The sequence below is a fragment of the Solenopsis invicta genome, chromosome 4 (genome assembly GCF_016802725.1).
Source record: "Solenopsis invicta isolate M01_SB chromosome 4, UNIL_Sinv_3.0, whole genome shotgun sequence".
In the NCBI taxonomy this organism is placed as follows: domain Eukaryota; kingdom Metazoa; phylum Arthropoda; class Insecta; order Hymenoptera; family Formicidae; genus Solenopsis; species Solenopsis invicta.
The window spans coordinates 3,763,499-3,787,656 of record NC_052667.1 but is presented as its reverse complement, the minus strand read 5'-3'; the positions used below and the strand labels follow the sequence as shown (position 1 = coordinate 3,787,656).

The following is a 24,158-nucleotide window of genomic DNA, read 5'->3' as shown; positions in this document are numbered from 1 at the left end:
CATCTGAAAAGCGAATATAATTGATATACTTTCTTGAATAGAGCGTAACTGCAGCTGGGAATGAAGCTTATGGTTGAAATGAAACTAATGTCTCTGATGTTACAGTTGATGTTTCAAATGTGACAGCAAACTTATTTAAAACAGGATATGATTTAAAAGTAGTTGACAGTAACTTTTCCTTTGTCCCTTGTGCTACATTCTCTTGATCTAAAATAATATTTTATGGCTCGTCAATATATATGTCTGCATATGTGTGTATATATATGAGATAATCATATGTCAATTAAAATGTTATTTTTCTTCTACAAATCTATTACATCTGTGATAACGCGTGGCATGTAACGTTAAACATAGACGCAAAATTTCATATTTATTATATATCTGAGAAAAAATTTCTTTCTTAGTTTATAATATCAATGTTAGACTAAAAAGAAATTGGCACGGATGTACACTGATAAGAAAGGAAAAATTTTTAACGCGCCTCACTTTATTGCCAGAAATTATCAGTCGTAGTGTGATAAAGCTTAAACGAGTGATTCAAAGTAGAAAGAAAGTTGTATCTCGGTCAAAAGTTTCTTCCTTTCTGTTGTATCGAACTACCTGACAAGACATCTGTGCGGCATGTCGTTACATGCTGTGATAATATGCTGGATGCCATAACTCGTTTTTATCTTGGAAACTTTCTATCCTTATAACAAATCCTATACAAACAGTTTTTCTACGGATAAAAAAATACTTGAATATTTTAATAAAAAAACATATCCTGCTAAACGTACCCTGATAAACCTTGAGCCTTTATGACTCATCTTCTTTACCTAAAACATTTTTTCTAAACATCCCATCCACTATAAATTATTAGTCCCATTCAAACAAACATGTTTTACCTATCGATCCTTTATACGTTTGTTTTTCCTTTTTTTTAAGGAATCGTATCAACAGATATTTCCACTAGCTATTATTAGAACAACAAATATTTCCAACAGATATTATTAGAACGTCTAGCATTATTGATTTATGTTTTACAAAATGTCCCAACTTTTTTATCAAGTAAATATTCCTCAATTTTTAGTCGTCGCTTGTAGTGAAAAGAAAATAAAAGAAGAGAGATCACAGTTGTCGATTTCCTCACATCCAAATATTACGTAACATCTTGTTCGTATAATAGTGCGCGCCACATCAAGTAGCTTCAGTCTTCTGTAATTCGCATCTCTCATTACGATGCTTGTCCCGTCTTGTAATACGAGGTCTCCCGACTGCGAATCGAGCGTCCGCTGGGTATCTAGATAGGTAACGTCGTCTACGACCGCGGTGGTACCCGGTCCGTAATCCCGGAATGAAACTTGCCGCAGTTGCCTTGGCACCGTGGGTTATCGTGACGCGATGCCTCGAAGCGGAAGAGATACACGACGGGACGCGGCGAGACCCTGAAACCTTGAGAGGAATGTCCGATTAAATGACGTCTGGATATTCGTGCGGCGCGCTCGCCCTACGGCGGCGCGGAGCGTTTCGCCAAAGCGATTACGCGGCGGCATGGTTTAACTTTCGGCCGAGTTACTCGATATAAAGTTGGCCCCGAGTTCGCGCTCGCTTCCGCTGCTAATTTTCGAGGAAGTAGTTCTCTCGGCCCGTCGATATCGACGCGTCCGATATCATTGTTGCGAGAAAATTATATGGTAACGACGTACGCATACGATGACACGATACGCTCGGTAAAATGTGGAAACGCAATTGAAAAATTGATCGTTAGTTTCCGTCGAGTAACGAGCTTTTAGACTGGTTATTTTAAGTGTTACATTTAAAGATTAATCGTATAAAGCTGCTGCTGAAAATTATTCTGTTGAAAATAACTATCGAGAGAGATTAATAAAACGTATCGACGTTTTAATCATTCCTCAACCATTCGATTTGTCAAATTGAACAGATCGAATGTGACTTTGTCAAAAAGTGAAACAAAAGGTGATAAAAACCTTTTGTGTTTCTATAGCTCTTTTTATAGCCCCGCTTTTTTTTCATTTTCGAAAGTTAATAAAAATTGCATTCATACGTATTAACCATTAACAAACTAATTAATAAGATTGCGGAAAAGCAGCGGCACCGACGTCGAACATCGATTGCGGCGGTGGTGAGTCAATGACTTTTCACGAAGCGTTAATTCATACTCGATGCAGATTTAGCTATTCTCTGTTTGCGTTACGTGCGGTAACCGATATTTCGCGTAAACGAGTGCGAACTGATCGTACGCGATTGTGTAGCTGAAAATTGTTACATTTTCACCACCGATATAGGCGAGCCGCCCATTGTAACGCATCGTACCGCTCGTTTCAGTCAAGCCGATGAGTTATTAAATGTCCAGGTGTTATTTCGCTAATTACGTGGCATAATCACGTGACAAACGTCACGCTAAATGAAATTTCCCGGGTGTGTAATAACAGATCCCCGCGTCGCACAATCACGCGCTCGTGAATTTACATGTTTCCGCAACCGGTAGTTACCAAACGCGCTTCTCAATTGAAGAGGTAAATGGACATCAATGCGAAACACATTGTGTAACATATCTCATTGACATTAAGATTAAACGAGTCGTCTCGGTGCTATGTCTCGGTTCTATTTGGAATATTTGTAGAACTCTGAATCGTAAAAATACTCGATTAACATAATGATAAATATTAATTAGACGCGATAAACCGGTGAATATTAATTGTCGCAATTCGGCTTCCAGAAATATTATGGAGTTCGATATTACGTAATGGAGACGCGATCGTGTTTGCCTCGGAAGTGCCTCATTTCTTTTGAAAATGTTACTCTTTCGCTCATTTACTCTTTCGATTAGTTGCCAATCGAACTGCCACGCGTCGTTTTGTTTCATTTCGTATAGCGTTCAACGATAGGTCAATTTGAGTCACGCCGCACGTCTCGACTGCACCAATAAGACCATGAAGAATCGCGCGTTCTAGAAACGAAGGAAGGATAATCCGTTTGAAATTAACCTTAAATCATCCTCTCTCCCCTAATCCAGGCCGGACAGGAGGCTCGTGAAATGGTCGATCGAATCCAATCGAGAGATCGTAATATCTCCGCTAGATATCTATCGAGGAAGCGACCAGTCACGGGGGCCGACCAGAGTCCACCTTTTTCCTTGTTCCCCGAACGGCCGAAGGTCGCCGGATCGATTTGCCTCTCCTTTGAAATGGTCAAACGGTCGGAATCGGCCGGAATCGACGGCGCTTCGTTCCGTCGAGGTAATGGATGTTTACCCGTCACGTCACAATGTCCGCTGTCGCATTGTCCTGAGCTACCGGAAGTGACGGTCGCCGTTGCTTCTCGGAAAGCCGTGGAAAACTGTTTTCTCGTTAAAAAAAAAAAAGTGAGGCTACATGTTCCGCGAGATCCTGGCTCCCGGACGAGGCGAGTCCCGTGTAATTACCAACCGACGAACTGTAACTGATTGCGCTAAAACAATTAAGGAACGTGACTCAGTTGGCTGGAATCTCCTGCAGGAACGCGTTAGACATACGTACGGCGAAGAGAAACACCTTATCCGTCGGAGATCTTATCCCATTATGCTCGTCTGAGTCCCGGGTCCTCATTCATCCTCTGGCGTCTCATCCCGCACACCAGAGACGATTTGAGAGAGAGAGAGAGAGAGACCTTAGGATCGTAGTAGAAACTCATTCTTGGTATTGATCGCTACTCTTTCAAAATTCTACGCTCGTTGATGAAGTCATTAAAATGTATCAGCAATTTCCCGGCTCTCGGATGATACCCTTTGTACTATATTGATATTTTGTAGATGCGTATCGAAGAGAAAGGAGTATCGAAAGGAGATATTTTGAAGGAGTTGGTAGATAAAAGATTATCAAGAGCATCAGATTCGATTTCTTAACGCTTATGCATCCGTGCCGCGCGCATTGATCGTGTTTATCATCTACTGTACAAACAACAATGTAACAAAATTGATTCGTTGCAATGCAAATTAAAGCAGAGGCACGGTTAAAGCCGTACATTATGCGATTATAAATTTCGGCCGCGTCAATATTCATTTTCGTGGATAACGATAGCGTAAGATCTATTTTATAGCGACCGATAAATCTTTTATATTGATCAATATGGCGCCATCGGTCTCGCATTAAATAACAATATTTACGATCAAACGTACCGCGGCAATAAAGATTAAACAATCGAAATGGGAGGTGAGCGGAGGAAGCCTTTATCTCTCATCCAAAATTTCGAAAGCCAAATTGCGAGGCGCCCGCGGCCCCGCTATTAATGCGCATACATATATAATCTATAAATCGCATGTGTTTAATGAATTTTTCGTTAATATCGGCAATTCAATCTGCAAATAGAGCCGGATCCGTTTTGTCATGCAGCGCAATTCGAATTTATAACTCGCCCGATGCTTTGACGTATCGTACCGCATTGGTTGTTTGCACGCGTTGGCGGATGCGTGTATGAATACACGTACGCGCGTTGGACTACATTCGGACGTACGGTATCGTATCCATTACATCGCGGTGGTTGCCGTCATGGAAAATATTGACGACTTTTATCGTGGGCGTCTCTCGCAAGAGAGAGAAAGAGAGGAACGGAGGGGATGTGTCTACGTCCCTCACTAATTGGGAAAAGTAAAAAGATCGATTGCAGATAAATGGCGACAGTAGAATATTAATTATTTGTGTCGATCAGTTTTGATGTATCTTTTCCCTTTTTTTCAATATTTACGACAGTTTCGCTTTGTTTTAAATTTTTATGCTTCTAGCAAGGCTTTAATTTGTATCATTGGATTTTTGTTAATGCGTTATATAATTTAAATACGTTTTTGTGTATGTTACCTTCGTTAAAACTAAATTATTGATATATAATCTAAATTGTGCGATAGTATATTTTCAAATAATTTTTGATACATTTTCTATAAAGTTTAAAGTGACTAAATTATAAGAGTTTTTATTAACGCGTTTATACGTAATTAGGCAACAAATTTTTTAGCGCAACGTTGAAAAGATTTTATTTTTGCATTATGCGCTGTACATTATCATGGTGTAATCCTTGCGTAGGATTATTGTTGTATTAATCGCAAGTTATGAGATGCAAGCAATTTTCGTGCTTGCAGGATAATCTTGCCAACTTAGGCAATTACACACAAAGGGTAAAATTAACCGCGTGTCATCCTCGCCTTAATTAAATTACTTCCCTAAGATTAATTGCTTTCTCTACAGCCCCTACACTACTTAATACATCATTTAAGCTAATTCGAGTATCCTAAATGATGTTCATCGCAAAATAAAAATCACTTAGGTTAAATAGACGTAAATAATCTATTATATCTTTTTTATGTAAAAAATCAATAATAAAAATATTATATAAAAAAAAGTATGCGTATATAGATATAACGGTGTCATATCACAAACGATAAAGCATCAATTAATTAAAATCCGATTAAATCGATCGTGATGAAAATTTTCTCAGATTATCTTTTAATAATTAAGCGCTAATTGCGCGTTTAAAACCGAAGATTATTATTCAACTTTAAAAAAATTAGGAGAAAGAAGAATATTATCTCTGGAATATGATCGTTCGAATTACTTGATTTGCATTTTCGGATTGAATAATTAAGATATTGGCAAATATCGTTTATACGGCTGCACAGAATTTCGTTACGAGAGATTATTCAATATGCCATCAGCGGTCGTATCGTGTTTTGTTCTGATGCTCATCGCGTGTTTGCCAATTTTTTTTTTTCGTAATCCTGTTCTTCGCTGTGCCGGCAAAATTTCCAACCGAATCCATAAGCTACGGTGTGCGTCGCACGGTTGTTTAACATCGGCCCATCGATGACAATTTATTATTACAGGCTATACCGCTATTGCGCGTAATCTGCGTCACATTTTACCGGCTTTCTCTCTTTCTCTCTCCTCCTCCTCCTCCTCCACCCGCTCTCTATCCATCTATCTATCGGTCTACCTATCTCTTTCTCGCGCCATTCGCGCGAAGCTCGTTTCGTTGCAACCTTCCAATGCCCGTCGGCGTAACATGGTGCCCGTGTATAAGCGTGAACCCTTTAATTACGCTTTTATCTGATGCATGGCGTAATGATGTTGCAAGCGCGCGGAATCGCGATGTATAATGTGACCGGTGCACGATCGCGCATGAAAACCGCATACGACACGCGGATGTGCAGCACGAGCCTAAGGTTGTATAGAAAACGGGACAACGCGCCGAATTGAGGGTTCACGAAATCCGGAAGGGACAACGAAATTGATCTTTTCATTGATGTATACTTACGACCAGCCATGTGCTTTGGCGTAATAGGTAACGTGGACTCTGAGCGCGTTTATCGAGTCCCCGGATTAAGCCAAAAATCGGCCATGTCCACCGATCGAGCAAAGAAAGATTACGTTGCAGGCATCGAGTTTAGTTTACGGATATAGAGTTTAATTGACGGTGACATTTCTGCTTTGCAATTCTGGTGTGTGCATGTCGTTGTCCGCGATTGGCGTTTTACCGATATGGAAAATGTCTATATCCATACGCGTTGAAACAGTTAGAACTACCGTTGCTCCAGATATTATAGATATTTATAACAATGAGTGAAATTATAAGCAATATTTTCTTTCCGTACTTATAATAAACAGCTACAAAATATTCAAATATCAACAATACCTCTGATTGAATGTTATAATATCATGAGAGACAACTTGTCTCGAACTATAATATTTAATTTATTGTTTTTTCAATCTATGAGATTAATAATTAAATTGGTGAGATGATGAAAACTGATTTGTGGTTTTTAATATACCTCCACGTTATGGATAATCGATATTTTATATAATTCAGTGTTAATAATACACAATCTCATGATTAATTAAATAAAACTGTTTTAATTACATAATGGATCAACGTTATTTTCTGAATCGCGTTTTATAACAATTGTTTCCTATAAAAAGGAATTTCTTTTTCTTATATATCAAATTTTAAAAAAAGTAGAAGATATATATCATTTAATATCTAATGACAATCGCGTTTCTCTTGCTTCACGCGAGTTATTTTCTTCGTTGCTCTTTTTATCTTATTTCTATCTTAAGCTCCACAGCAAGTAGAACTCATATGTAACATATGTCGCGTTCCCCGTATCACGATGGAGCTAAAATTGTTGAAGAGCTATCTTTTATTTTTAGTGAATTTAACTCCATCGTTATGAAAACTTCATTTAGACATTTATGAACATGACAACATTCGCACTCGTTACTCTCCGACATTTTTATTTATTACTTCAAATCAGCAATATGAGATCGCGTATGACACATTTGCGTACTCGAATAAAAATTTGCGCGGCAAAACATATTTGCAATACAATTTTGTGTCAAGAATGACCATGGGAAATATTACTATTAAATATTACTATTTCAAACAATCTTTTTATTTTCACTTTTCTAATTTTTTTTCTTAACATTTGTATTGAATATTAAGTCATATATGCCGTAAAAATGTATTTTACGTAGAAATACATTAAAAGAGAACTATCGATATAAATAATATCAATAATGTTAATAACAATTTGTTAATAATAATTTCAACTCGTCATTTTTCTGCACACAAAGACGCTGTAAAAAAAAAACTGTTTGAGAAAGCACTCTTTTCACTTAATTTTCACGCCATCGTTTTATCATTGTGGCGTAGATAATACCACTCGCCCGCAAGGAATAACGGTGCGTAAGTATTGATCGACCATGATCGTTACACACACTGTTACACTCCGAAGAACCAATAGATGTTCGCCATTGGATAGGTAATCACTACTTGAAATACTTTTGTTTTTCATTTTCTTGTTTCTTATCGCAGTCGATTTCTTGTCCTTCCTGGTGCAAAAAGCGCAATATTATTTATCTTAATTACTTATTTTAAGATAGGTATCAGAAATTTCCTTGTAGATTTATATCTAAATTGTTTTTGGAAGAAGAATGCTTCTTTCCGAACAAATTACTTTATTATTGTCAGGGAATTACTTTTAAATCTTACATTAATTCTAATTAAAGCTGCGATAAGCTGAAATAACAAATGTTTTATTTGTAAAAATAACTAGAAATAATTTTAAGCTATTTCTACAGTTTAACGTTTCACGATTCGTATGCTTTTTCAATTATGCACGTGTCGAAAATCTTTGTAAAATATTTGCATATGGCAAACGTACGTTGTCAATGGCAATAGCTTTTCTTTATGGAAATACCGCTTCATACAAACATAATTTTTTCACGGGCTCCGTAAATCCTTCAATACAAAAGAAAGCATCTTTCCCGCTTACGCTTCTCTTGATCCCTGTTTTCCTAGTGTGGTAACGAGGACAAGTCGTTCCTCGTTAAGGAGAAAGCCTCGGGAGTAGAGGGGTCTTGAAGCAACCAGTGAAGTTGGTAGCCACGGAATCCTCGGCAAAAGGTTACCTTTATTTTACCCTTTTCGTATTTTGTTTCCGACTCTTGCTATTTCCCCCCTCTCCCCCCCCCCTCCTTTCTCTTTCATTCTCTATTATATCAATCCCACTGGCGCTTGTTTTTCCACTAGTGTATGGTGATTTCTTCGTTTTGCAACACGTTTAGTACCAAACATACTCGTATTTCGAAATTGAAAGCTAAGCTGAGTAAAAATAATACCGATAGAAGTTTACAGTTAAATGTAAAAATAAAAATTCGCTCTCTTGAAGTTTAGCTTAACTGCGACGTACGGGGCGCAGTGTACTCATGCCGATATTTATCAAGAACGAACAATAGTTTTCGCGAATTTGCATTTCCGAGAAAAACAAGTAACGGCCGTCGCACACAGCTAATACGTCCAACGCATATAAAATGCACTTGACAGTTCCGCCTTTCTTTCTCGTAAAAATGCGAGAACCGTAGCGCGGGGAAGGGGAGAAGGGAGGAGGGGAGTGAAGGTGAGACCGCGTGATTTTCGTTCATCGAACAACGCGATATCTGCATAATGCGTGGTTTGTCCACGGGTTCTCATGGGGCGGCGCAGGTGTAACGAGGATGCATCAGATCCCTTCGTGCGAAAGAACGTGATATTCGTAGCACGCCTTGTCCTCCATTATCGTTGCCCGAACACGTTTTTCATCGGGGCGATCGCAGTACCCTCCCGCCTTTCACACCTTTCTGCCATGTCCCTTGCCGCAGGTTGCTCAAACAAACGCAAAAAAGAACGGACGCTAAAATATTTCAGATGAATCACGGCGATAACAATCCGCGCGAGTACGAAAAACCAACAAAAAGGACGCTGCGGAATTTCATCTTGATATCGCTTCGTGAATTATATTGCGCGGTGGACCGTGCAGTTTTAACGTTACGTTTAATTATGCAATAGTTGGTCTGTGAAGTTGTAATGGCAGTTTCTGAGAGTTACGGCAATATAAGTGATAAAGCAGCAATGAATTTTGATGTACGAGGTTTTTCGGCAAAAACAGAAATTCTCGTACGAACATATGGCGGGTAGAGTCAGGCAAGTGATATCTCGGGGAAACGTAAGTGTGAAACGTGGCGTAGGTTGATGTTAAACTTGATTTCGGCTTCACGAAAGTTCGCCCGAGTTTGCTACTTCTCCAGAAGTAATTCATAACTTTTACCGCGGCCCAGTTCAATAACGTCTGTTCCGCTGGCGCGCGGTTCATACTGATAATTCATTTTAAAATAGTTCATAACTAAAAACCAAAGGGATACAGCGTCCGAGAACATTCGACGCTAAATCAGGAAACTTCCGGACGCAAAAGACGGGAATCTCGTAAAATTACATTAGGGCAGTCATTTTCCTCCTCTGATTGCGGCCGGGGGGTTCTGGAAATTGCACGGAGTAATGGATATTCAGGAACGTTCCCGCCTCGGTGTACCTGGTCTCCAGAAAGTTAAGAAAAACTTGCTCTGCCCACATAATTCCGGGAATCCGCGCCGATTCGCCGTTTCTCTCGAGTATATTTTTTCCCGATGATCGTTCCGGAATGAAGGGGGGAGGGAAATTGCGCGAGATACACGCCGATAGACGCCGACAAACGGATCTGAAAACTCTAGAGCGAGACAGAATTTTCCGTCTCTACGAAAGACGGTAGTTCGATAGATCGTAATAACTATCCTTATCCAACACGTTTCACGGTACGGAACGCCGCGCCGTCCACTTCGCGTAAACACCGGCATAAATTCCGGAACGGCTCTTCCTCGTTCCCTTTACGCCATTCGCGCGTTACATCCCCGGCCATCTCGCACCGCCGCCGTTAACTGTTACGGGACCATCGAGTGTTTCTCACCCTCTACTTAGCCAACCCGCTCGTTTCTTTCGGGCGAAACAAACGAACGGGCGGTTTTCCATTTCCCCGATCGATTTTGCCGATAATGGCGACAATAGTGGAAATAGTGAGAGCCATTAGTCCGGTGATTAATGACGCGCTTATGATCGAACAGGAGCGCCGCGCTTTCGCGTTCCGATGCGATGCTCACCTCTACTTCATCAGAGAGATTTTAGGAATCTGGATTCTTTCACAACACCGGCAAGAGAGCATTATTGTGACTCTGCGAAAATCACAGTAATAAGAGACACGGGACCATTATTCACACGGATGTCTTAGCGGGCAAGTGATTTGCGAGCACAATAGACAGCGGGGAAACGCGCGATGGCGAGATTATTTGTTAAATGGTACGGTAAGAAAAGAAGCGCGCTCAGGTCGAAGTGCATGTAGTTTATCGTATCTTTGAACGAATATTTTACCACGCCCATATTTTTAACGTATTTTGGAGAGCTGATTTAACGAACATAATCTAGAAAAATGTCGAGTTTTCCCTTTTTTTTTACGCGAATAATTGAAAAAAGTATACTTAATATTGCTGAAGAGGACGAAGCACTTTCCTCGGCGGTGCGCGCCGTTGTGTATCGATCGATGCCGCAATCGTCGAATTAAAGTTCGATCACGTATAAAGATAGAAATTAAAATAGTTATCAAAGCAACGGGAGGGCGTGCAATTAAGACATCAGAATTGGAGTCCGCTCTCAGATCGCGCGCGCGGTATAATCGATTGCCTTTGTGGCACCTGTCGAACGGCGGGTAAAACCCGATTTTCAGATCCCATTGAGAGACGCGAGAGCGTTGGTGGTCGGGAAGACGAGAAGGCAGTGTGACTGACAGGCTTCATGGTTTATTCGACAAGTCGAAGAGTACACAGGGAAGCCTATAACATCGTATCCAGCTTGCGCTTTGGGTTAACAGCCTGGGTGTCCGACGATGTACCATGATGCATGACGCGGTGTCGAGTTCCAATTCGCCGGGCATCCATGAAAGCAGGCTCTGTGCCCGATGTAAAATATCGGCGATTCGGGATGAAACGAAGCACGCAGCGTCGGGCTTGTGTGCATGCGGTAGATGAGGACCGCCGATTACGCCTCTTTGAACGATTACTTTTAACTCGGTGTGCAAGCGGACGGTTTTACGGCTAAGTAATACGTGTGCGTATTGTTAATACGGAAAATATTAACGTTGTACATCAACGATGCTCTTTTCATGTGGAATAAGCGAAACGCATTGTGACCGATATTCCGAAAAATTGAGGGATACAACGGGACAAGGAAGGAAAACCTATCTGCGAGGAAATACCTTTTTAACCAGCAATAAAAAGGCCAATGCATTTTATTCGGTGTATCAAGAGCTATTTTCAACGGGATGTTAACTTACCGGACTCGGATCGATGATTCGAGAATCGATTACGTGTCACTACACTTTGTGAAATCGATTGGAGCTATGTCCTTTAAATAATGTTTGCGCTTTCGTAATTATCCAAATACGCTCCTGCGGTAGAGACATAACGTCGATTTATATTTTATCGCTCACGAAACATTTATTTGCACAAATATTTTAGATCAATGTTACATCAATTAGAATGTACAACTTTACCAAGGTTGTGAAACGTTAGGCAAATAACGAGATCCATCAATTATGGTTGGCTTCGGATATCGATGTAATTAGAATGCACAAACGTTATTAAATATTGTTTATTATCGCGTATCGATTTTCTGTATTCTCGCATGAATTACGTAATAAAATCTAATGTATAATCACAAATTAATATATAAAATTTGTAATAAAATATGAAAATAGCTATTAACATAACAATGCATCTAAATATCATTTAATGCGATCATTAACCACATTTTAATACATCGATTAATAATGAATAAAATAATGAATTGAAGAGTTGGGATGGGAAGCACCTCTTTTATCGTGTCTATTGTAATAATATTATTCCTGTCATTACATCTAACGAGTAAATGCGGCAGAATATTATGGGCAAAATATTATAGGTATCCAATTACGAAAAGAGTAATTGGATTTTCGAGAAAAAATATTAGCTTATAATTTCTACAAATCTGAAAATAACTTGGTTGAATCAATAAAATAATCTAGGATAAGAGATTTAAACTGCAATGCTGCAAAAAGTTTTTAATTTTAGCAAACCAGCTCGAGCGTTCTGCATAATTATTTTAGCGATTTAATAAAATTACTTTGACATCTTTATCTTGCTCAATTTTTTAGACGCTTTAGCAAAATAATTTTTTTTTTCGTGCAGTTACGAAAATAAAAACCGTTTTATACATTGCATAACGTCACGTAAATTTGAGTTGCGCACTTGATCACGTAACATTAAAATCCGAGACGAACGGAAAGTCCGAAAACGTTTAAGTGAACTTTTAAAATCATTGTATGATGAATGAGAATATAACGACATAGGACACGTATATGGGAACATTCTTGAACATTCAATGCGGATTTAGGAAGGGTACCTTCGTAGATACCTACTCGATGAGGATTAGGAAGTGATTTGCAGGCGATTGCCGATAGCGATGGAAACACGAAAGCCGGAATTTATCGTGATTGGAGCGAGTTCTCGTAGAGAGAGTCATGAAGCTTCGAGGGTCGTTATCTCGTGCATGCGCTAGATACGCACGAACTATCAGTTTTCATGAACACGCTCTATGATCTAAGTACATGCTCTCATTTCTTCGAGGACATATTTATCGTTATGTGCAATATCCTCTTTCAACAAGTGCACGCGAGTTCTATAGATTCTGGAAGGGGTCTATAGATTCGGCGGGAAAAGTCTGAAGTCTCGGAAATAGCAGGGCATAATCAGCTTCGATAGGGGATTCATCTGTGATGCGTTTAACTAGGAAGCATTGCGCTTTTACATTCCGCGTTCGTTTTTCTCGTTGAAATCTACGTTCCGATAGCCAGAGTTCGATTCTCTCGCAAGAAATTCTTTTCCTGTCGCGGAGCCTCATTAATTTTGTAAGAGTGGAGTGTAACGACCCTGGCATTCCATCCCACCACCGACTTTCGCGCGTCGCGTTCTATCGTAATCCTGCCGAAAATCTTACGTTCACGCACATCCACGCCTGGACCGCGGCGGCGACGATTATGGCGACTCATTAGCTGCGCCTGTAAATCATAGCGGTCTCCGCGACGGAGACGGGAGATGCGCGCCGAATGTGGGAGTTTCAGAGCAAAACGTGTGAGCGAGCGAGCGAGCAAGAGGCGGTGGACAAAGCCTATGGTCCAGAACGAGACGAACGGCGCGAGCGTGTCCGAAGACGCCCGAGCACGAACGGAGGAAGCCGACGCGACTCGCGAGGGTTCCTCGCGATATTCAATGGTTTCAGTACCGAGCCGCCGCGGGTCAGGACTCGATGTGGCTTCATCGCAGGGGAGGTTCGTTACCGTGCGCCTCACGACGGTACGCGACGCGGACGTGTGATCCATGAATCAAAAATTGGAGCAAGAGCGCGCAGTGTCATCGTCCACGGGTCACCAGGTTGGCTGCCTCCGTGACCTGCTACGCAAGTGCCGATCGATGATCCGGAAGTTACGATCCGCGGAGAACGCGGCGATATATCACTGAAGTTAACGCGAGTGAATTTCGCAGATTTTTCGCTTAACGTCTTCCGTCTTTTTGCTTGCTACTTTTTGAGAATCCACTCGTAGAATTCCCTCCGGGCGCATGTGTACGATCGACTCGCGAGTACGCGCGTAACGCACATGCTCGCACAGTGCACGCTCGGCCACCGCGAGGTCGAGGGGTAAGTGCGAAAAGATCGAAGCCCTCGATCGGTCACGAGCTGTGCTCCAAGTAAACACTGCTGTAGCTCGGATACTCGTGTGACATCGTGTTCGATTACCCAACAATGCTCGTCAGTCGTATTTGTTTGCTGTAAATCGACACGCAATGTCGATAAATCGCGCATAACAACTTTGCTTGCAACTACGCATGCAGTTTATCGTTGACTCTTGACTGCTGCTCTACGAGGCCAATGTGTCGAAATATAAGAGCGAAATAGCAGTCGACAGTGCAGTGATAGAAGAGCGATCACATTCGTTTCACGATTAAGGAGCCCCGTTCCGAAATCTCCGTCATTCGTCTAATTTCAATAGTCGCTAGACAAACGGTCCATTTCCATCAGTCGCGCAAAGTTTGAAAGAAACTGGAACGGTACGATTTCGAAGCGAATGAATTTTTACGAGTGTTCGAAAATTTGCCTCCGCATCGAATAATTCTTACTTTCGCGATCGATAATCGTATGTATTCTTTATCAGTAGAAACAAACTTTCTAAAGTGTTTTCTTTTTTTTCTTTTTTTTTTTTGAGGGAAATTTATCTCGCGGTTCGCAGTTTCGATTGGACGTTGTAAATCGTGCTGAAGTTCCGACTATCGGAATATCGGGACACGTTCAATCCCACTTTGGAAGTTCAGTTTGCGAAAGGCCCGGCGGATATCTTGTTTCATTCCGCGGAGGTTTGCCGTGCGATCGAACGCATTAGCGGGATTCGCGGGAGGGACCATAGAGACAGAGGCGCTCGAAATCCGAAGAGAAGGAGCCTTCGAGAGCAGTCTGCATCCGTCGCTCTGTGCACTTTGCGACGATAAAACTACAATCGCCACTCAGAGCCTGTCAGGGGAGGCTTCGCTCCGTTACGGATCCGTTTATCCGGCAAATCCAGTGATCATCCGTTCGCCCAACACGCCCCATGGAATCCCGCGGCAGCGAAAAATTTACCTGACAGAACGCATCGGTCATGGAATAAAAAAAAAAAAGCAGGAACGATAACAAACGGCGTAAATGGCCCGAAGCGGATAAAGTTTCAACTACTCGCGATATCCGTTTGAAAAATTACGTCTATATCGATCGGAAAATCTGTCGTAGAGATCGATCACGCGCTCGAATCGTCCAACACACGAGCTGAGAAGTCTTACGCGATAGGAGGAACGAAGACCATTGAATGAAATGGGAACACCGTATGGCGATGGTACGCGTCGTCGTTAGACAGTCTGGTATTTCGTTCTTGAGAGGCTCGAAAGACAAATAGCCGGCGTCTCATTAAATGACGACGGGTTAGGTGAGCGACAAGATAGATAGGGGACGGCTGCGTGGCATGTCGGTTTACGACGACGGCTACGGCAGCAACAACGACGGCAAAGAGCATTGAACGATGTGGATGGCAGCGCAATGCAGCAGCAGGAGCAACAGCAACGACAACGGCATCAACGACGAGAACGGCAGCAGCGTCGGGGGTTGCAATTAGTGCCGGCTCGCAACGGCCGCGAGACAACGACGTAACGACTGAAGGGGGGGAGAGGGGGCGCAGGGGCCACAAGCCGTTAGGGGGTCGAGGGTGTGTGCAGTGCGCGTGAAAGGGAGACAAAATGTGTTGGAGGTGGCGATGGTGGAGTGTCGTGACAACGACGACGACGACGATGCTGGTCTTGGTTAGGTTAGCCGCCACGGCGTACTCGCCGCTGGATCTATTCGATCTGGATAAGCCAAGTGAGTAATGCGCCCCGTTACGTCACTAGTTATGCCTGATTTACAACTGCGCTTAACCCTTTCGGTATGGTGGAGTCGGAACACGAGGCGCTTGCAAGCGACAAATGCGCCGCGCGCTGGTTCGCTCGTGTGTCAATAACAGATGGTAGAATTTGATAGAAACGGTTTGGTAGTTGACACCGTGTTATGCCACCGCGCGCGCGCGATATACGTGTTATTGAGTATAAATCACACGAAAGTTAAGATTCTTAAATCCATAGCGCGCAGCGGAAAATTCTTTTGTCGGAAACACTGCGAGCGCTTCAAGTTTTCTGAACGACGACGTCTACAAACTCTCGGTTATAATGAAAGTGTCAAGATATTTTAAAGCTCGATGCCGCGCCACGTAGTATTTCACGGGGTCGAAGATCCGTGACGCGACGAATTAAATCAAATCTTCCATGGTTCCTCGTCACGAGGCTGTTATGAACTTTAAACAACGGATTATTATCGTCGACCTCATCCGAGGAAGTTTCGCTCGACCGCGTTCCGGCTTCGTTCGCCCTCGAAAAGCCGGCTCCGCGAAACTCGAGTATGGTATAGTCGATAAAGGGGGACTATAAATGGAAAGGTGCTTCTGAATATCATTAGCAGCATTCTCCGATATCCCATAATTAAACGAGCGCTTTCGCACCCGTTGAAACTGTCCTTGAGGTGTTACCGCGGATGCATCGTGACGCGACGCCGCGACGAGTTATGTGTACGAGTATTTAAAAATTAAAATAACATACGGCGCGTTATTTTATCGCAGTCAGATCTTCAACGTAAATCATAATTGTAGGAATTTTAATCCGATCGGTTACGCGGCCGCGCGAGGTCGATGCATATCATTAGCGATAGGAATACCGTTCTGTGATTAAAATCTCTCGCGCTATTACGTGGTCGTAATTGTGTTCATCAAACGACACGTGCGTGTGCGATTTCAAAGGTAACGTAAAACAGGCAGAAATAGATTTTAGAGGGAAAGAGCGATTTTAAATAATGGTTCCAATTTTTAATCGCTTTAAACGTTGCTTAAACTTTTAATCATTTTCAGTATCTAGTTAATATTAATCTCATCCATTTGCATGGACGTCCATATATAAATTCCCTTTTCTAATAAAAGAAAGTTTCTAAAAATGTATCAATTACGTCAAAACCATTATTAATACAGACAGCAATATTCAGGCTCTTCGTAAATTACTCAAGCATGATAAACAACGCAATGAACTCGTAAATGTCAAAGATCTCTTACGGAGCAGCAAACTAGTATTAAAGTTGCCTAGCTGTCCTCAGACGATGAGCGATGCTATAATAATCTAATGTCTGACGTAACTAAACTAAAAATATGATCACATATTTTTTCTGCGTTATTGATCGCTCGATGTGTTTAGAGTACTCAGGAAAGAGTAGATGGTAAACTTTGGCGGGATCGATTATTAGAAAACTTTTGCCATCGTGTCCACTTTGTTATGCGCGCGTCTTGTTATACCTGACACTTTGTAGGTAATATGCGTTACCTAAAATTAATTTAACACTCTACCGGATATACTAACGGCAAAGAAAATCGTGGGACGAAGAGAGGTATCCCCAATCGATTCAGGCACAGCACGTAGGAGAAGGCTTAGGGGAGAGAATGACGGCTAAACTAGTTTAATTAAACCACGGCGCTAAGCCCCTCTTAAATTTATAGCCGCGCGATAAAAAAGGATGTTCTACAGTGGGGACGTGAAGAGAAAAAATTGGAGTTTCAATAGCCGGGGTCTCGTTCGGCTGCGAGAGCGAAAATAATGTGATGCCAATTTTGCACATCTGCGAAATTCCTCGAAGAAAATTTCCGATCTATTCCATCTATTTTTGTCTCTATTCTCATATTATATGAATGAAATACAAGCACTAATGAGGCATGATCCTTTTCACATGTTTAATTCCGGTAATGTGAAGCATGCAAAATTATCGATTTTAAAAATAATTACAGTAATTAACAATACTTGTACTTTGTAACAAAGAGCGGATGTGCCGTTGGACATTTCCACAAATTTTAATATTCTGGTAGCTCATATATATCTCTTCAGTGTCTATATTTACTGAGAGAATAATGTAATAGTTTAGTGGGAATATCTGGGAATATTCAGATAGTCACTGATGACATATTGGATGAGCAGAGGGACTAATGCTAGTTACTAATTGATAATCACTGAGTACATTCTCTAGTTTCTATTAATTATAGAAACTACCAATGCAATAATAAATGGTATTTATGATAAATGTATTATACATATTTATGTTCAAAAATGAGCCAACTGTGACATTTTTACAGTTATCATTTCAATCATAAATGGATAAATATTACAGAAAGGTAATAAGCGAGTAAATGAATCGTTCAGTATCAAATTACAATTAGTGAGTAAAGAAATATAGGACAGAAAGTCCGCCCTTGGTCTCCAGCGGGAAGAAAAAAGCAGTAATCTTCGGTTATTTCGTAGGAAACTGCAATGGCGCATGCAATTCACGTACAGTGCAAGAGACGCGTTAACGGAATCGATCGTACCTAGCTGGTGCTTCAAAATTTTTGTCAGGCAAATTTCATGCTCGATCCATCTCGCCGCGTGTTATTTCGGAAGAAATTCTAGACCTTCCCTTTTCGGAGGAAATAAGGCAGATTATTATACGTATCGTTGCCGACAACAAATTTCATTCGCGCGTAATATAAGCGAGTTAACTACTTGCAACTACCGCCGATTCAAAGGCAGTTAATTACGATCGAAATTACTCGGCTTCGTTATACAATTATTTCACAGCGCGAGCGTGGCGAAACGTCAGCCTATGTTTTCATAAGGTTTGTCCGACTTCTACTTCAACAGGTGTTGCCAGCGGCGAAAGACAACTGACGTGTACGCAGTACACGCGTAACTAACGCGTCCCGTTAATTAACGACGCTTTCATGTTTATTCCCCGTAACGTAAGGCCAGACGCATCTATTTTGCTGCTTTCCGGTATCGTGAAATAATGGCATTCAATTTCTCTCTATTCAATGAGGCTAATCTCGTAGTACGATGCGTTAAAAAAGCGATCAGCAAATGTCGGTGATGAGAGATGTGTTTATTTTTATAGCGTCCTGTGGTTTTTAATGTCTGCACTGTACGCAACGTGCACTTTCAGTAAATAACTGAAACCGCAAAAACCAGAAAGAACAACTTTAATGTTCACATCATCGGAAAATGTACTGTAAAGAGGATCTTTTTATTCTGTGTTTTTACAAACATGCTGCATCGTAAAATGTAAACCAAAGCTTACCCAGGGCAGGCTAACGTTTTAATAGAGACAGCGTAACAGTTTCCAACGGGTTACAATATATGAAAAATGTGTTACGGAATATATTTTCGCTTAAAAAACAACTTATTTTTTTTTTACATAAAAAAATCGTTTTAAAAATTCTAAATCCTAGCATAGACAGCTTAGCGCAAAATGTAAATTTCAATAATCTTCTTAAAAAGATTTTAGATTCACAAAATGCTAACTTTTATACTTATTCAAAAATATTATTCAAAAATATATCTCGAGAGAGAGATGAAAACATCCATTTACCTATTTCTATTTTAAAGAAGTAGAATTTTAATTACAAGTTCGCGTAAATTATGAATTTAGTTTCCTGGAGGGTGTAGTATACGTTACAGTAAGTTAATAAATATTTGTTACACTCTGGATCTTTCTCCAACAGCGAGAGCACTTTTGAACAACACCTTTCGAAATCACAACTAAAATCACAGCGTCGTGGTAATTAATTTTTTTGCCGGTGAAGCCGAAGCGAGGGCAACGACGGAATGACCACGAAATCGACCTAATGGCCGGCCATTTGTCATTCTCCATAGGGTGGAAGGTGGCACTGCGGAAAGGGTGAGAAGGGTCCCTTGCGCGCCGCCGCGCCGGCCAAGACGATAATTTGCACGCGATTTCATTCGCCGTACACACTTTCCGCGTCGGTGTATGACTTAATGAAAACACGAGTCGGCTCGCTCCAGAATTCAGAAATAACAGAGGCGCTCATAAAGGCAAAGGCGACAGCTACTCTGCGTTTGCGCGAATGTCAGTTTATAGTATGGCGATCGGTGTAATTGCAGGAATCGTAAAAATGATTAATGATAATTAAACGTAACTACACCGGCATTTATAATATTATATATTTTTGTAGTTGAAAAAAATAATAGATCTCACCGTTATACATCCTCGTGTAACAACCTTATCGAAATAATTGCCGGAGTGCGGTAAAAGCAGCATTATCTCGGATCTAAAACAAGGCGGAGACGATCAAGCGACGTAACATGTATGTTTCATACCCGACACGCGAATACTCAAGATTATCTCGAGTCTAATCCTGGGAAGATTAATTGGAATTGGCAGTGCACCTGTTATTCCTAGGTGACCTCCGTATGCTAAATAATATAACGTGAAAGCTTGCAGGGACGAAAATAATTATTATGCGATTTGGGGATGAATAATCGTAAGAGAAAAATCTTATTTAAAAATGATTGACGAACAGCGGCAAGATGCTTGTCGAACGTCCCCTTCCCGTGAAGCCAATTGAGATACTTCGAATGTATCACGCACTCGCATGATCGGTTATACAAAAAAAAAAAAAAAAAAAAAAAAAAAAAGAAACTATCAAGGCCTGCTGGAAGAGGGTAATTATAAAAGAATATAGGTAAAAGCGAGAGAAATTATTGCGGTATCATCATTAGCAGAGAAATGCTGAATGATTATTTGCACGCGATCTTGGTTTACCGGCTGGATACAGTTGCGGTTAAAGTTTAGCACGGCATACTTCTTTGTCGAGATCCCTCTTATTTGAAGTGTTATTCTAGGTGTAATTGTCTGCCATTAGAACATTTTTTTACTTTCTATTCAATTGAGAAAAATAATGCCATTAATAATGTCACGTAAGAAAGAGGAGGAGAGGAGAGAAAGAGAGAGATTTATTGCTCGACTCGATCGATTGAAAATCTGTCTATGCAAGCGCTTTGCAACACCTATTACGTACTGACTTACGTAATATGGAAAAACAATGCAAACTTTTCATGATAATTGCATATTGCGGAATGATGTCAAAAACGCTCGGCGACGCTCGCAATCCAGTGTGATATAAAATTTGTTTCGCGCCGCGCGGCGAGGATGAACGAATCTACACCGCCGCGAGCATTTCATACGTCGTAATTCGCGCAATTCTGTCAAGAAGCGACATATTTCATATTACTGTAATTTGCTGCAAGCCCGGCAACAATGGTTGCTGCGTGCGAACGCATACTCCGAACTACGTATCTCTCACGGGTCTCTCATACGCGATGGCGAAAATTCAGAATATCGCTCCCGCGGGTCTCGTTCCACAAAACTGCAGCGCGGGTAACGAGTGGATCCACTTCAATATGTCAATACTATGAGCTTAACTCGTGACTGGTGACGCGGAATTTCGATACGTTTCGACGTCGCCGCGATAAAACTTAAAAACCTGTGGCGAGACGCGTGACAATTTTTCACGCATCGCCCAGATATCGCCCGGGCAAAATTTATTACGCATCGGATACTTCGAAACGCCGTAAGAACTGTAAGAACGTGCTTTCCATGCAGTTTTGCCGCGACATTTCGCGACATTTCGCGACGGCACGGCGGCGCGACGCGGAAGCCGAATCTATTTTACGAACTTGCTCGACGTGTCGTTGTCGCCGTGTATCAAGTTAATTCGCGCGTGAACGATATTCTCGCGATGCAGTTCGATGCACCGTCGCTGTTACAAGGTTTTAGCACGGGAGACAGAAAAATTATTGTCATCGTAAAATTTTCGTATGTCCCGGCGCTCGATCACCGACGTTTCCTCCATTTTCCATTTATCTGTAATTCATAGCCTGCAGTGTTACGACCTCTTTTTCTCGTAAATATGACTGGTACCTTGTGCCGCGCGTGCAGTCCCTTTTACGACACCTTTTTCTACCGGTCTCGCATATCATTCGAAGTCATAGAAATTTTTGTCCGTTAGGAAGAAGGCGCGCGCGACTCGGGCGCTTGCACGCGATTGCGAGGAGAAAAATGCACATGTATCGAGATTTCGTCACAGCTCGACTAATAATCATGTCACTCGGCGCGCGGCAATATCATCGAGTCAATAAAGTCGGCAATTAACGCGGCAAAGTTTCACAGCGATATGAAAAAAAAGGGAGGAAGCTTTACGGCGAATAGTAACGCAGCGGCGTCGTTAACTTCGCCACTAACGTGCGAACGGATTTACGTGCCTGTCTTTTATTTTCGTCCGTTACGTTGTGGTTAGAGGGCTGGGTTATGATGCCGTTCCTTCTCATTTACATCGTAAATGAGATACCTCGATTGCGAGCAACAGTTCCCTTACTGTACATCATAGCGTTTGGATGCTAAGTACTTTTAAAGGCTCTGTTTAAGTTTCCCTGCGAGTTTCCTCGCGAAGGAGCACCGAAATGCAACCCGTGACATGATACTTGTAGTTGGGTCAAGTCCGGGTGCGGCAATTTATTTTTTTAACGCCAAATTTCCTCTTCGCTTCGTCCTCCTTATTTCGATAGCACAGACCGGAACTGTGTCCAATGTAATAACAATTCATCTTTGCTGATCGCTGCTGACCACGCTCGCGCGTGCACGACAGGCGCCACTATTTCGCGTAAGAGTTTTAAATCGGGCGAGATTAAATTTGTACAAAATCAGCGAGGACGCGACGGCCGAACGACATTTTCATGCAAATTATTCTAATCAACCTGGATCTTAATTTCTAATTCCGGAATTATGCAGATCGGGCGAATGAATTTTTTCCGTTTGGCGACGATGATATTACGGGCGCCGAGAGCAATCCACCGGGACTGGAAACGACGGGAGAAAAAATCTCGTCTTGTCGGTTCGTGCCCGATGAACATAACGACGAACCAGAGGCGGTGCTCCTGTCGTAACTCTCGTTGGTTTCTATCTTTCCGCGGCAGTGATTCCACGTAACTTTCTAACCGGTTAATTCGCGCCGCCCGGCTACATCGGCCATCCCTCGCCGGTATCCTACGTCGGTCGGCGCTAACGAGTCGACGAACGAGAACTGGCGCGACGCGTTAGGAATAGGAAGGCGGTTTCGACAGAGGGAGTAGAGTGTCCGGAACGGCTGTCGGCGGAACGCGCCGGGCCCTGCCGGGCTACTCGTCGTAACAATATCCGAAACAGGTTGTCGGTACCTGCGCCGCACGTATCTTAGCTTACCGCAGATTACCAGTAATCCCATGGGTTCGGGTAACAGTTACACGCTTTCAGCGAGACACGGGGAACTTCGGTCGCTCAACGGCGACGGCCACGGCCCGCGGCGCAACCTGGGACCGCCTCTCTCCGTTGCTACGTCCGACGCCGTATAAACCGAATTCCCTCGACGTATCGGAGCGATACGACGTGAAATTAAGTTCTCCCATGACGTTTAACACGCGCGCGTTTCCGCGCACTCGCATCGCCTCGAACATGTCCATTATATATACAGCACGACTCGAGAAGCGGTTCTTCGATATTTTACAAATCTATTTTCGAAAAGTGGAAGCGATTATAAATGATTAATAATGAGATAACCGGAAAAGAGTTTTATATTTGTGAAATGTGTGCGCATATGTCGTAATGTGTAAATGGAAGAGAAGATTACATCGTTGGTATGGAATAATTCGAACTTGCTTAAAATAATTTAATCAAGATTTTATTCGATTTACGATCTTGTTCTACAGTCGGATATCTAACGAGTAAATGAGATCCATTAATAGATATCCCAGAGATAAAATAATTTTAGTGCTATTTTGATGCTATAAAGTTATTTTGGAATATTTATAATCGTATTTCGAAGAAATTTCCTAATTTGTTATTAAATTGCCAATATATTTATCACCTGTGGAAAAGTGTGTAAACGCACATTTCTGATTGAATCGACAATTTATAAAATTGCTTCGATATTTTCTGGTATCTTAAATCTCCGAGAAGTTTAGAATAAATTATATGTTATTTATTTAATCGCTGCCTTCTTGAGCTACCCTTCAGCTACTTTTGGATGCTGCGTGCACCTATCTATCACTTCTTTTAATATTCATTTTTGCTAATCTTTTATCCAGTCGAAGTACGCGTAATGATTGCTTTCTGTCGACATAATAGCCAGCTTTACTCAGAAATGGCTTTCTCGCTGCTTTGCATATTTAATGGCACATTTTACTACACAATATCTTTATTGTACCTGTCATAAACACGTTCCGCATCGCTGTCAGTCGCAATTAATA

At 41.6% G+C, this 24,158-nt stretch overlaps 1 protein-coding gene across 4 annotated transcripts in view; it reads left to right on the top strand.

The window, feature by feature from the left end:
* The window catches only part of LOC105195648 (hemicentin-2), a 142,036-nt gene that overhangs the window by 30,771 nt on the left and 87,107 nt on the right, over positions 1–24,158 (top strand). Inside the window, exon 1 of one of the 4 annotated variants that reach the window (XM_039447737.1) lies at positions 13,670–15,840. The exons of 1 other annotated variant lie outside the window; for it this stretch is intronic. In XM_039447737.1, coding sequence (XP_039303671.1) covers positions 15,720–15,840 — 121 coding nt within the window. In that variant the 5' untranslated portion in view covers positions 13,670–15,719. Of the gene's footprint in view, positions 1–13,669; positions 15,841–24,158 lie in introns of those variants that run through there. 2 more of the 4 variants (XM_039447735.1, XM_011161157.3) reach the window with 2 other exon arrangements.